At 29.9% G+C, this 12,135-nt stretch overlaps 2 protein-coding genes across 2 annotated transcripts in view; one reads left to right on the top strand and one right to left on the bottom strand.

Annotated features, from left to right (window-relative positions):
• Positions 1 to 6: 6 nt before the first annotated feature.
• LOC119681573 (RNA polymerase II subunit A C-terminal domain phosphatase-like) lies at positions 7 to 8,382 on the bottom strand. Its single transcript, XM_038094811.1, has 8 exons — positions 7,903 to 8,382; positions 7,715 to 7,808; positions 3,051 to 3,487; positions 2,806 to 2,987; positions 2,139 to 2,741; positions 486 to 890; positions 218 to 409; positions 7 to 165 (listed from the first exon to the last, which is right to left on the bottom strand). The coding sequence occupies exons 1-8, from the start codon at positions 8,160 to 8,162 to the stop codon at positions 41 to 43; spliced, it is 2,298 nt and encodes a 765-aa protein (XP_037950739.1). The 5' UTR covers positions 8,163 to 8,382; the 3' UTR covers positions 7 to 40.
• Positions 8,383 to 10,024: 1,642 nt separating this feature from the next.
• The window catches only part of LOC119674876 (peptidylprolyl isomerase domain and WD repeat-containing protein 1-like), a 26,092-nt gene continuing 23,981 nt past the window's right edge, over positions 10,025 to 12,135 (top strand). Inside the window, exons 1-10 of the mRNA XM_038086032.1 lie at positions 10,025 to 10,218; positions 10,283 to 10,486; positions 10,562 to 10,745; positions 10,809 to 11,041; positions 11,106 to 11,319; positions 11,377 to 11,569; positions 11,633 to 11,742; positions 11,809 to 11,927; positions 12,018 to 12,029; positions 12,086 to 12,130. Coding sequence (XP_037941960.1) covers positions 10,077 to 10,218; positions 10,283 to 10,486; positions 10,562 to 10,745; positions 10,809 to 11,041; positions 11,106 to 11,319; positions 11,377 to 11,569; positions 11,633 to 11,742; positions 11,809 to 11,927; positions 12,018 to 12,029; positions 12,086 to 12,130 — 1,456 coding nt within the window. The 5' untranslated portion in view covers positions 10,025 to 10,076. The remainder of the gene's footprint in view (positions 10,219 to 10,282; positions 10,487 to 10,561; positions 10,746 to 10,808; positions 11,042 to 11,105; positions 11,320 to 11,376; positions 11,570 to 11,632; positions 11,743 to 11,808; positions 11,928 to 12,017; positions 12,030 to 12,085; positions 12,131 to 12,135) is intronic.

Below are 12,135 nucleotides of genomic sequence, written 5' to 3'. Positions count from 1 at the left end.
GTTGCAATACATGAAATTGATTAAAACTAATATTGATAATTTAATTATCAAGTCCTAGAAACTCTCGTTCTAAGGCTGCTCCTATCATATGCCAACTTCCGTCGTCCTCATCGTTACTTTGATTTGAATCTGATCCTATATCTATGTCTGATGGTAAGTCTTCACCTAAGAAATAGTCTTTAAATAAGAAGAATGTGTTATATATTTATATATATACCTCTTCTAAACTTTGCGCCTGGCGTTTCATCGTCATCGTCTTCCTCTTCACTTGAACCTTCTTTTGTTGTATCAACTGTTGTGGAATCTATCATTAGCTCTTCTGCTGTTCGTGTGAAGAAACTGCGAGCTCGATCCTGCACACTCTCTTCTCTTTTACGTTTGAGAAGTGACTTATCAACAGGTGGATTTTCTTTTTTTAAATTAAAATAATAATAAGTTAGAAATTTTTGTCTTATAATATATATATTTATATGTTGTATATGTACCGAAATTGATATGTTCATCTTCACTAGAGGAATCACTCTCAAAAAATTGCGCAAATTCATTATTCATTTCAACTAAATCAGCATTTGAAAACGATAACAACGGATTTATTGTATTTACAAATTTTTCTTCGTGGAAGGTGGCATATAGTTGCGCATTACTTGAAGTAGAAATTTCAGATTTCTCACTATAATTTACTACATGCTCGGGACTATGGCAATGTGCAGGAGGCTGACGTTGCTTACTTTTGGTTTTACGATCAAGAGGATACAGTCTTTCATCAACTTTTTCCCAGCGTTCAGAACAGCACCAAAGCCAATTAGCATTGACAATTTTGATTTCAGGATTCTTTTTAGCTGCATTCACTTTGTAAGTTCCAGACGTAACAGCAACTAAATGAGTTGAATCTATAAATAATTTTAATGATTTTGTTAAATTAATTACCACTCTAATTCAATTTATTTAAAATGAAATATAATGAAGAAATCAAGCTATGTGGTATATCCAAAGACAAGTACCAATAATATGCCATGACTAATGACTTGACTAATAAACTTATCGCTGATTCGACAAAACGATAGATCTGCAATTATCTTCTATGTATACTTTGCTGATTTTGAAGGTAGGGGTAGAAAGTTAGGAAATTGGAACAATGTCTCCCACAAGGCGGTGTTCTCTCACTGATTCTCTTTAGCATATATATGTCCAAACTTCGACCCCTTCTGACAGTGTCAGTATCACATCATATACCGACAATTGCATGATTCTAATTACGGGTCAGAACCGTACATAATTGCGCAACAATAAAAATGCATACCTTCCTCATGTGGCTTCAATCTATGGTGATAAAAATCTTCACTTCTTATCAACAAAATCTTCTACCACCCTGACTAAAGAGCTATCCTGGACTCTGTCTAATAAAAAGGTATGTTAATGACTCTGTTCATTAACATCGATGAACTCAGTATTCTACTACCAAAAAACTAAAGATCCTAGGTGTCCTTCCAAACAATATCATGACCTTTTCTGCAGATGATATTATGTTGTGCAGACGTTTATTCTTTCTAAGTAATGAATGCTTCATATTAAATGCTTTTGGAATAAGGAAAGTACTTGACATTATATTATTCGCTATACCGTTAGTTTACTGATAGATTCATGCATTAATACATCAATTTAATATCATTTTAAATAACTTTTCTACATTACTCAATACGTTTCCCTCATTAATGAATCATTGAAACTCATTTGATATAATATCGGTGCAAAAGCCGATATTTAATATATAGAAATTTTTTGTTGTTGTAACCCGCTGGGAGCAGCTAGTGAGAGGTGCCGAACGGAACCTCACCTGGTCGTCGCTGACTGGTAGGATGTTCTTGGAACCAACACTTGGAGTGCTTAACTGTATTGAATTCAATATAAATTTCACAGTCCGACATCTCTCCGAACTGTAGGTGTTGCTCATTTATTTTAAAACACTAACCATCGCAATTGTTGTACGATACTGACAGTGTAATAAATACATAATAAAATAGAACTCTGTATATCATACGCAATTTTATAATTCTCATTAGTTTTGATTATACGTTTTAACTAGTGATAGTTTACACAAATGAGTTGAATTTATATTTTGTAATAATTAATTGAATTACCTGGATCAATATTTTGTGATACATTTGCTCCTAAGCTTTTAGCAATAAAATATGCACGCGATTGTTCAAGTTTCATATTTGTAGGTACTAAGCCGGAAAATACCAAATTAAAACCTCGTAATACTTCCGAACGTATTTTTGGGACAATAATTTTTAAATCAGGTATATCATTAGTTTCATCATAAATAGAATAAAATCTAGAATGTATGTGTTTGAGGATTGTCTCTAAATACAAAAGGTAATCATCCGGATCTTCAATTTCTATTTGTTTATTTGCTTCTGTATTCATTTTTATTTTCGGTGATGCTACAGAGGTGCTGGGCTTATCATCTGCCTCATTTTCCTCTTCAATTTTTTCTTCACTTTTGTTTAAATCATTTTCTGTTGGTTGAACTGTATTATTGGTATTATCTTCTTCGTCATCTTTTTTGATATTATTTTCGTTGACGCTCTCCTCTGGAGTTTCAGTATTTTCTTTCGTATCAACCGAAGTTTCAATAGGTTTTTCTTTTTCATCTTCTGCAGCATTTTCGTTTTGATTATTGTCTGTATCTGTAGTTTCGTTTTTTGATACCTCTTTTGCTTCATTATCCTCATCTAAGTCTAAACAAAAATATCAAACAAAATTATGAATATTTCATAAATATTTTTAAAATTAAATTTAAACCTTTAAAATCGACACCCTCTCCATCCAATTCTGTTTTCGATAAACCGGGTGGAGCATTAATGTCACCAGTATGTTGAAAAAAATGATATGGCTTGACCTGAATTAAATTGGAAGCCATATTCCACACATCCTCACGATCATCAATTATGCAAACCATTGAATCGCCATTTGGAAATAAAGCTCTAGTAAATATTAAATTTATTTAATTTGCTTTTTTTTAAAATTTATTTTTTATAAAGACTCACTTTAAATTATCCGTCTTACTGGTTGCATTGAAGCATTCGTCTCGTGAGAGTATGCGATGTGAAAAAAACTTTCCATCTGGATCTAAAAGTTGAGCAATCATATGTGCATAATTCCTTGCACCGAAGGTGCATATGTGAAGTTCGTAGAATTCGGATATGTTCTCCAGGAATTGTTTTGTACCTGGACGCAAGCGTGTATGATACCAAGGTGAATGTGGACCATATAGTTGGAAGTGATATATGCCTTTGATATAGTTCGGTACGTTATCATTGGTTGTATGTATGACAGTTTGATCTAAATCTACCAGAAGAACCAGTTTGTGATCCTCTAATAAGCGACGCGTATCATCGTGACCAATTTTTTGTGCAAGTTTTTGCGTAACTTTCAAATCGGGAACGGAATGAATCATGGGCACAGAAGCCTCTATTGTTTTACTCTAAAAAAATTGTCATTAGGAAATTTAATTAAATATATTCTAAATTCAATAACAGTTCAATTTAGTATAAAAATTAAATAATTATTAAACTAGCTTATTATTTTTAATATAAAAATTTCTTTCTAAATTAATGTTTGTAAGATACTGCAGTATGACTAGATCCATTATGTAAAGTCTTGCTAAACGCAAGACTTTGGAGTTTTTGTTTAAATTTAAGTTTAGTTTGAGACATTCTACATATCGTAAGGGAATATAGGGAGGTTGCTTCCTTGAAAGTATGTCCGAAGTAATATTTTTTTTTCTCTTTTCTTTAATGTGATTGATCGATAACATAAGTGTGTATTTCCTGGGAGCATTCCGATTTTAATGGGTCGTTAAAATATATGATTAATTATAAGTTGTACATTTTTGTGATAAGATAGTTTTTGATTTTACGTTTCAAAATATAAATAAAATGTATACAAGTCCCTTTTCTTATCCCACTTTAACGATTAGGCATTTATTGTACCAAATTTTGGATGAAGCCATAACAAAATCAAATAATCGAGCAACCCTCTCCACTTCACAATTTCAATAGACATTATTGTCGGTAAAAATCCTACTCATCCAGAGGTAGTATCTAACGTTGGAATGATTATAGGTCCTAGTAACCAAGTATATACCCTAAGTCTACATAAATTATTTGAAATCCGCCTTAATGGTATAAACTATTCCCTTGACGTTAACATACATTATTAAGCCGGTGGTCTGTAAATTTTTTCTTCTTTCACTACTTGATAACCAATTAAAAGGATACTTGCTCATTTTTAGTTGGGTAATTAGACATTTAATCGCCCTTATGTTCTTCATGATGTGGGCCCGTAATTTAATATAAAGTATAAAAGTAAACGTAGAGAAACGTTTCTGTCTGCAAAAGTGTTATGGAAAAACAACCATTGGAATTAACATTTTAATTTTTGCTCTATTTGTTGTCGTCCCTGTTCTATCATTTTTCCATTTTGACCTATTCGTTTATACTTGGTTCTGACGGCAGGTCTTGAAATTAATAGGATCTGTCTTTCGAACTTACGATCATTGGCAATGTTTCATGCCATTTCATTTCTAAAGAAAAATTTGTGTTGAGTATGACTATACATTATACTATGTATGTAAATTGATACTTGTTGGTTGAGGGTGTTCGGGATTTAAAATATATATACAAAAAAATTCCAATGTTGGCAGTATTGTTTATTATTTTCATATAATTTTTAGCTGGATATGTCCTATGGGAGTTTGAAGTGCTCTGGGTTTCTTAAATTGTAGTATACGAAATCGCTTTTGTCCATACATTCAATGCAAATATTCTCTCAAAGGTCAAACATGATATACCTTCAATACAGGTAAATTAAGACTTTTAATATTAAAAATAGTTTATAGAGGTTTGCTATACAAAAATGTTGAATTATTTTTTCGTTTTTTTTAGTGTTGTTAGCTGGCATTTGTGTGAAATCTGTTTAATGAATGAATTTAATTTCATAGTGTGATTTATATTTAGTATTTGCCATATTTAAAATGAATCGATAACTCCGCAGTGTAAGACTTGAACCCACTGAAAACAGGTCTTAGGAATGTAAAATGTACATATTCGAGCTATTGGACCGTTAAAATCAAAAGTTGAAACCCCATTCTAGTTATTAAGGGGAAGACAGACATTAGAATACATAAGGATTAGAATTTAGACAACAAATATACCTAAGCTAAATTTGTAAATAAGTGAGGGAAGGATACTAGGATGTTCTTGCTAGGTAGTAATTAGTAACTACGCAAAAACGCAATGCAAGAACAACCTCTTGCCTTAATTGTAGAGCGAGATTACAAGCATTGTAGAGCGGGATTACAGGCATTGTAGAGCGGAATTACAGGCATTGTAGAGCCGGGTTATCGTCTAGATAAAAATCGAGAAATTGTGGAAACATGTATTTCATATTATATAGCAGATCAATGAGAAAATAAGTTGGATGAAAAATATTAGGGGGAAGATTATGACGTCTGGTAAAGTGAACCGATATCTTATTGTGCTCATTTGAAAGATGTAACTTCTTGTTATTTTTATTTAACTTAATTATTGCATTAAAACATAAAAATATCCAATTTTGTATAACCTAATTTTTAAAGAGAATCATTTAAATATCATACTTTATAAAACTTGCTAATGATTTTAAAGATTGTTTTTGTCCTACTCTGAATCTACCACTTTCTGAAAACTATGGTTTATTCAGATGTTTATTGTGAAACAAAGAAATGGGTGGTAGTAGCGTAAAGAGCTGCATAGATTTAGAAAAAGTTTTCAAAATTGGAATATACGTTGATTTATGTGCAGATTATTTTTAAAAGTTATTTACCGTTTGAGTTTTGTTTGTAGCATTCCATATACATACTTTTTAAGCTGAATGTACAGAAGACATATAATTTTATATATACTGTATTTAAAACAATATACAGTAAAACTCTTTTAATGGATACCCATCTTGGATAGATAATTTTTCCAAATTAAATTTTCAGATTACCGTTTAATATAAATTAATCCGTTTTGGTCGGACATCTCTTATTTTTCAAGTAATATAATTTGCAGCTAAATTTTTATTTTTAGCATTATTCGCACAATCATGAAGGTACAACATCTATATATAATTTTTATATAAACTCCATGTAAAATATGCAGAGAATACTCTTTTAACAGGTAGTCTTCTTAGATGGACAATTTTTTTTAAATATTATTAAGGACACCTATTGGTCGGACACAGTAAAAACTATGTCCCATTTTTTTGGATAACACTCTTAGATAGACAATTTTTCTAAATTAAATTTTTTTTATATCGTTTAGAACAAATAATAACTTTTGGTTGGATTCAAGTTGGCTTACAATGAGTCCTTTCATAAAACTTGTCATTGTTATTTATTAACAAATTTTTAATCCAAACATTTTGTTATAATTGTAGTGTATTTTTTTTATTGTAAATCAACTTCTCAAGCAGATATGTAAAAATTATAGTTTAGAAGAAACTGGTTGGCAAACAGAGCAAGTATAGATAAAGATATTAGTACATCTTTGGACCTGCAGCATCGATAAGTTTCTCCACCTTAAACCAAAATTGATCACAAATAAAATTCCAACCATATTCAAGCTACTTCTAAACAATCCCATGTTCTTTGACAATACCATCACCTACTCACATCTTAACCCATATATATGTATGCATAACTTTTTTCATGTTATCTGCTTGATAGATCATCGCAGGTCACAGCAACAAGATTGGTACTTAGTAAGGACCATATATATTTAAACAAAGTTCGCCACTTTTGTTTGTTTCGTTCCTATCAAATACTCAGGTGTGCTTGGTTGTGTATTTCACTTTGTCTTAAGTTCTTACGGTGCGCATCGACTAACTGTGCGTTTAGCCAAAGCGAAATGCACAACCAACGATATCTGTATAATTGATAAGAACGAAATAAACAAAGTTCGCTACTTTTGTTTGTTTCGTTCCTATCAAATACACAAATGTGGTTGGATATGCATTTCGCTTTGACTTAAGTGCTTACGGTACGTGTCGACTAACTGAACCCTAATCCGCGAGACCCTATAGAACATAAATAAAAAGGGTTAATGGGTAAATGGATGGGATTGGATGTATAGTAAGGGAAGATGAGAAGGCAGATTGTAAGGGATGCGGGTGTGAATTCTGTTACAATATTTCCCAAGTACTAATATAAGAATGCATTAGAAGTACTTAGACCGAATTCGATAAATCTGTTTCATTTTTTTAAAATTTATTATTATAAAATTAAATTTTTTATTTATTAATTTAATTATATCGAACTGAATACTGACTGTCGGTATTCAGTCTAAAAGCTCATACTATTCAATCAAAGGTTGGACCAATCGTTCTTATAATATATGTTAGCATAAACTAATGAATTACATAAGCAATATGTTAAATAAAAAAGTAAGCAAAATTAAAAACAGAAATAAAAAATAAATAATTATTATTTTATCTTTCATACACTATTTATTACATAAGAATTATATATAATTTTGAAATTTTAAAAATATTGCTTTTATTTACTCTATGGTTTGATTAATAACTGAAAGAAGTGCAAACTTTTTTGTTTTGTTTTCTACTTTCACCAAACATTGTTCTGATATGCCCCCCCTCTGTGCCTACCCCACATTTTATACATTTCACTTACATGTTCATTTTGGCGCAAATCAGCGCCACAATCAGCACACATATCTTTTATAACAGTATTGTGGAGGCACTCTGATAATTCCATAATCGATTCCCTAAATAAAAAAGGACGAAATAATTAAATATTTTTTAAGAAAATTATTTTCACTAGCGTTTTTGTGTATATACGCAATTATTTGAAATACATACCCACTTTTAACAATATCACCTTCTTTAAATAAACATCTCTTAACTGTGCCCACCCTAACTGCCTTCAATTTCTGTATCACTTTATCCACTTCGCTCTCATTATTCACAATTTGATATAATAGTATAACTTGGTTTGCGGTAACCGGGAACCCCTCACGTACCCGCCATTTATTGATCCTTATTTGTGGATGTTCAATTGGTGCTGTTATATACGTACCTATGCTGTCGTTATCCTTACTTGAACCGTAATTATCTGCCATTGCAATTATTATTCTTATTTACAGTGTCCAATATTTGGATACTGTTTTATAAATAAATAGCAACTTAATTCTTCGTAAGCACAATCAATTGTGCTTTCATTTCGTTTTACTATGTTTTGTTTATGCTGGTTTTTACTTGTATTCGTTTTAAGTTAAGCAGCCCATACGTCTTATTTAACTTTTAGCTTATTTTTAAGCTTTTTAAGTTCGTTTTGTTTTTTATCAATTTTTATTGATTCGAAAATATTAACTATAGTGTAATAATAAATGTAAAAATATACTAAATAATGTAGATGTGTATTTAAGCACACATAGATTATTTATTTTCAGATAATAAATTTTTAATATTTTCTACCTGAAAGTGCCGATGCTGTAAACATCATGTGAGAGACTACTCGACACAGTCAAGCACGACTCCTAACACCATATACTGGACAAAAATGCAATACAAAAGCTCAATGTTTGTGTCAGCTGTTTAAGATTTCTTCTATGTTTACATTAAATACTTTGCACAGAAAAAATATTGCAATATAAAAGCTTAATGTTTGCATCAACTGATAGAAGGTATTACCTATTTAATCCGATCATCAAATAACTCGCCTATAAAGAAATGCAATGTAATTACTGAATTTTTTCTCAATAATTATGTGAACTGTTATAAGTTTACTTTTATGTTCGTCTCAAATACTTCGTGCATAAAAAAACGCAGTGCAAAAGCTTAATGTTTGTATTAGCTAATAAAAGGTTTCTCCTGCTTAATCCAATCACCAAATAATTCGCACACAAGAAATTTAATGCAATTACTTTATGTTTCTATCAGCTGTCACAATTGGTTCTTAGTTTTCTCCTTATTTTCACTCGGAACGAATAATCGAATTTAGAAAGAAAACGCTTCTATTTCTCCATTGCTTTATTTGATTGACTTTATTTTTTTAATTTTGACACTTAAATATTAATTCATTTTTTACAGATTTGCAGGCATTGCCAGAATATTCTATAAAATGAAATATATAAATAAATAGCCACTAATAAGGATGATTTACCATACATAATGTTTTCATATAAACGAGCTCATTATTAATAAATCAGCTCATTTATAGCGAAAAATGTTGAATTCAACATTAAAAAATAAATTTCCGACAAAGAAAATCACCAAAATTTGAAATATATGTAAACAAACAAGGAACAAGGACGACACTAAGGAAGTAAGTATTTATTAAAATCATTGATTTTATTAATTGAATATGTAAATGTTATATAAAATGTATATAAATGATTTAAAATATTAATTAAATATTTTCTTTTGTGTGATAAATTATTAAGTGGAGTTTATAAACCTTTATGAAAGTTCTATCAATTGCATAAAGGAGCTCATCATAATGTGAACGTTCACTCATTAATATAAATGAGCAGTGTCTTCACACTTTCATAGTGTGAATGTCCTATATATCTGAAAAATATAAAAACTTTAATAATGTATGCATCTGCTGGGTAGTTAAATAACGTAATTATTACAAATTATTAACAAGCATTATTCAGTTAAAATATTATTGAACTGAAGTAATCACCGGTTATCTACTAAATTAGGCAGAGATTGGTGATAACTGTTAATGAAAATACAGCCTTTAATGTGTTTAGCATTATTTTAGTTCATACATAATATATATTAGCTTTATTATTTATTTTGATATATTTTATTTGTTTTGATTGTTTTATTTAATTTTTTGATATATTTCAAGTGTTACGTGATATTTGTTAGGAAATATTTAAACCTTTTACAACACTGTTAACAAAAATTAAATTTACTAACAATGCAAAACAGCTGATTTTGGTGACATGAAATATTGTTTACAAAAGTTTTAATAAAAAAATAAAATTAATTAATATCTACTTTCATTATAAATTTTTTAAATAATGTCTACAGAAGAAATTGATAATACTTTAAAACGTGCTGCACCGAATGATAACAATTCAGATGAAGACGCTGACGATGGCGGTTGGATCGGTCCATTGCCATGTGAGCAGATTGAAAATATTAAGCCGAAAAAAAAGAAAAGTAATTTATTATTTTCCAATACGTTAAGCACAATTTATGCATATTAATAATAATATTTTTTAAGTATTGCCATATGAACAAGTTTATTTGGAAAACTTACCAAATGCAGAAAGTTATGAGAAGAGTTATATGCACCGTGATGTTATAACCCACTTGGTTAGTACAAAAACAGATTTCATTATTACGGGCAGCATTGATGGACATATAAAGTTTTGGAAGAAAATGGAAGAAGGCATAGAATTTGTAAAACATTTTCGCAGTCATTTATGTAAATATATTTTTTTATTATATGCAAATTTTTATTTATGAAATATGTGTATTAAATAATCTATTTTGAATTTAGTGCCATTACATTCTTTGACTGCAAACGCCAGTGGGACATTACTATGTTCTGCATCAGCTGATAAGTGTGCCAAAATATTTGATGTTGTTAATTTTGATATGATAAATATTATAAGATTAGGATTTATACCACTTACAACGGAATGGATACATTCACCTGGTGATGCTGTACACAGTTTGGCAATGTAAAATTTAAAAAATTATTAATATAATTAAGAATGCTTGATATAAATGTTTTTTGTTTTTAGTTCTGATACAGAAAGCAATAAAATATATATTTACGATGGCGAAGGAAATGGCGAAATTCTGCACTGTTTGGATAAATTACATTCAGCACCGGTAATTGAAATGTGCTTTAATGTTGCAAAGGAAACAGTAATATCAGTGGATAAAAATGGTATATTAGAATATTGGCAGAATTCAAAGAATGACTATGCTTTTCCACAAAAATTGGTCAATTTTGACTCAAAGCTAGATACAAGTTAGTAAACTGTTGTTATGTTTTCTAAAAATATTTTAAGCGATTATATTATTAATTAATGTAGGCTTATTTGAATTTGCGAAGAGTAAGACTTTGGTAACTGGACTGGCATGCACGCAAAATGGCAGGCGTTTTGCTGCAATTTCTACGGATCGTAAAGTCAGATTATTTAATTTTAATACTGGAAAATTGGTTAAAGTTTTCGATGAGGCTTTAACAACATTTACACAAATGCAACAAACTCCACATGCTTTACCAAATATGGAATTCGGGCGAAGGTACTAACTGTTACATTGTAATACATGGTAATACTGTATGAATATTATTATTTTTAGAATGGCAACAGAACGTGATTTGGAAAAATCAGAATTTAACACATACAGCAATATATTATTTGATGATAGTGGCTACTTTTTAATGTATCCAACAATGTTAGGTATTAAAGTGCTGAATATAGAAACAAATCGTTGTGTGTCGATCTTAGGTAAAACAGATAATATCCGTCCAATACAAATAACACTACTGCAAGTAAGCTATTTTGATACTTATTAGTAAAAATTAATTTTGACTTTTTGATGGTAATATTTTTAGGGAAAGTCAAAACGTACAAAAGCTGCTATAACATTGGAACAAGAAGCAAGCGATAATCCTGCTCTACAATCGATGATAACAGATCCAACTATATTTTGTACTGCTTATAAGTATTAATGATTAAATTTTTTTGTATAATTATATAATATATCAAAAATAATTAATATTTTTTTTAGAAAACAACGGTTCTTTCTGTATAGTCGACGATTACCATCGGATCTACAAGATGTTGACAGAGATGTTTTTAATGAGAAACCTTCAAAGGAAGATATAATTGCTGTACCTGAGGGTCAAGGTTTGTATTTGAATTCAATGATTTATCATAGCTTTTTGATACATTGAATCTATAATTTTTAAATTTTTTGTCTTTCATGATAAACTCAAGATTATGAAGAAGGTTTTATCTTTTTAAATTTCATGTCAAGCATATTTATTAGAAAGTTACAATTTTAGGTATGCAAAGGTTGTACGAAAATGTTATTTTACATACAACAATGGGTGAT

The sequence above is a fragment of the Teleopsis dalmanni genome, chromosome 2 (assembly GCF_002237135.1).
Source record: "Teleopsis dalmanni isolate 2A chromosome 2, ASM223713v2, whole genome shotgun sequence".
In the NCBI taxonomy this organism is placed as follows: domain Eukaryota; kingdom Metazoa; phylum Arthropoda; class Insecta; order Diptera; family Diopsidae; genus Teleopsis; species Teleopsis dalmanni.
This window is presented reverse-complemented; position numbering and strand designations above follow the sequence as displayed.

Bases quoted from the DNA above. Each gene is read 5' to 3' on its own strand.
- LOC119681573 (XM_038094811.1), bottom strand. From the start codon at position 8,162: ATGGCAGATAATTACGGTTCAAGTAAGGATAACGACAGCATAGGTACG. The intron at 891-2,138 runs GTAATTCAATTA...AATTATTTATAG, and splicing joins ATCACAAAATATTGATCCAG to ATTCAACTCATTTAGTTGCT. The intron at 410-485 runs GTACATATACAA...ATTTAAAAAAAG, and splicing joins AGATGAACATATCAATTTCG to AAAATCCACCTGTTGATAAG.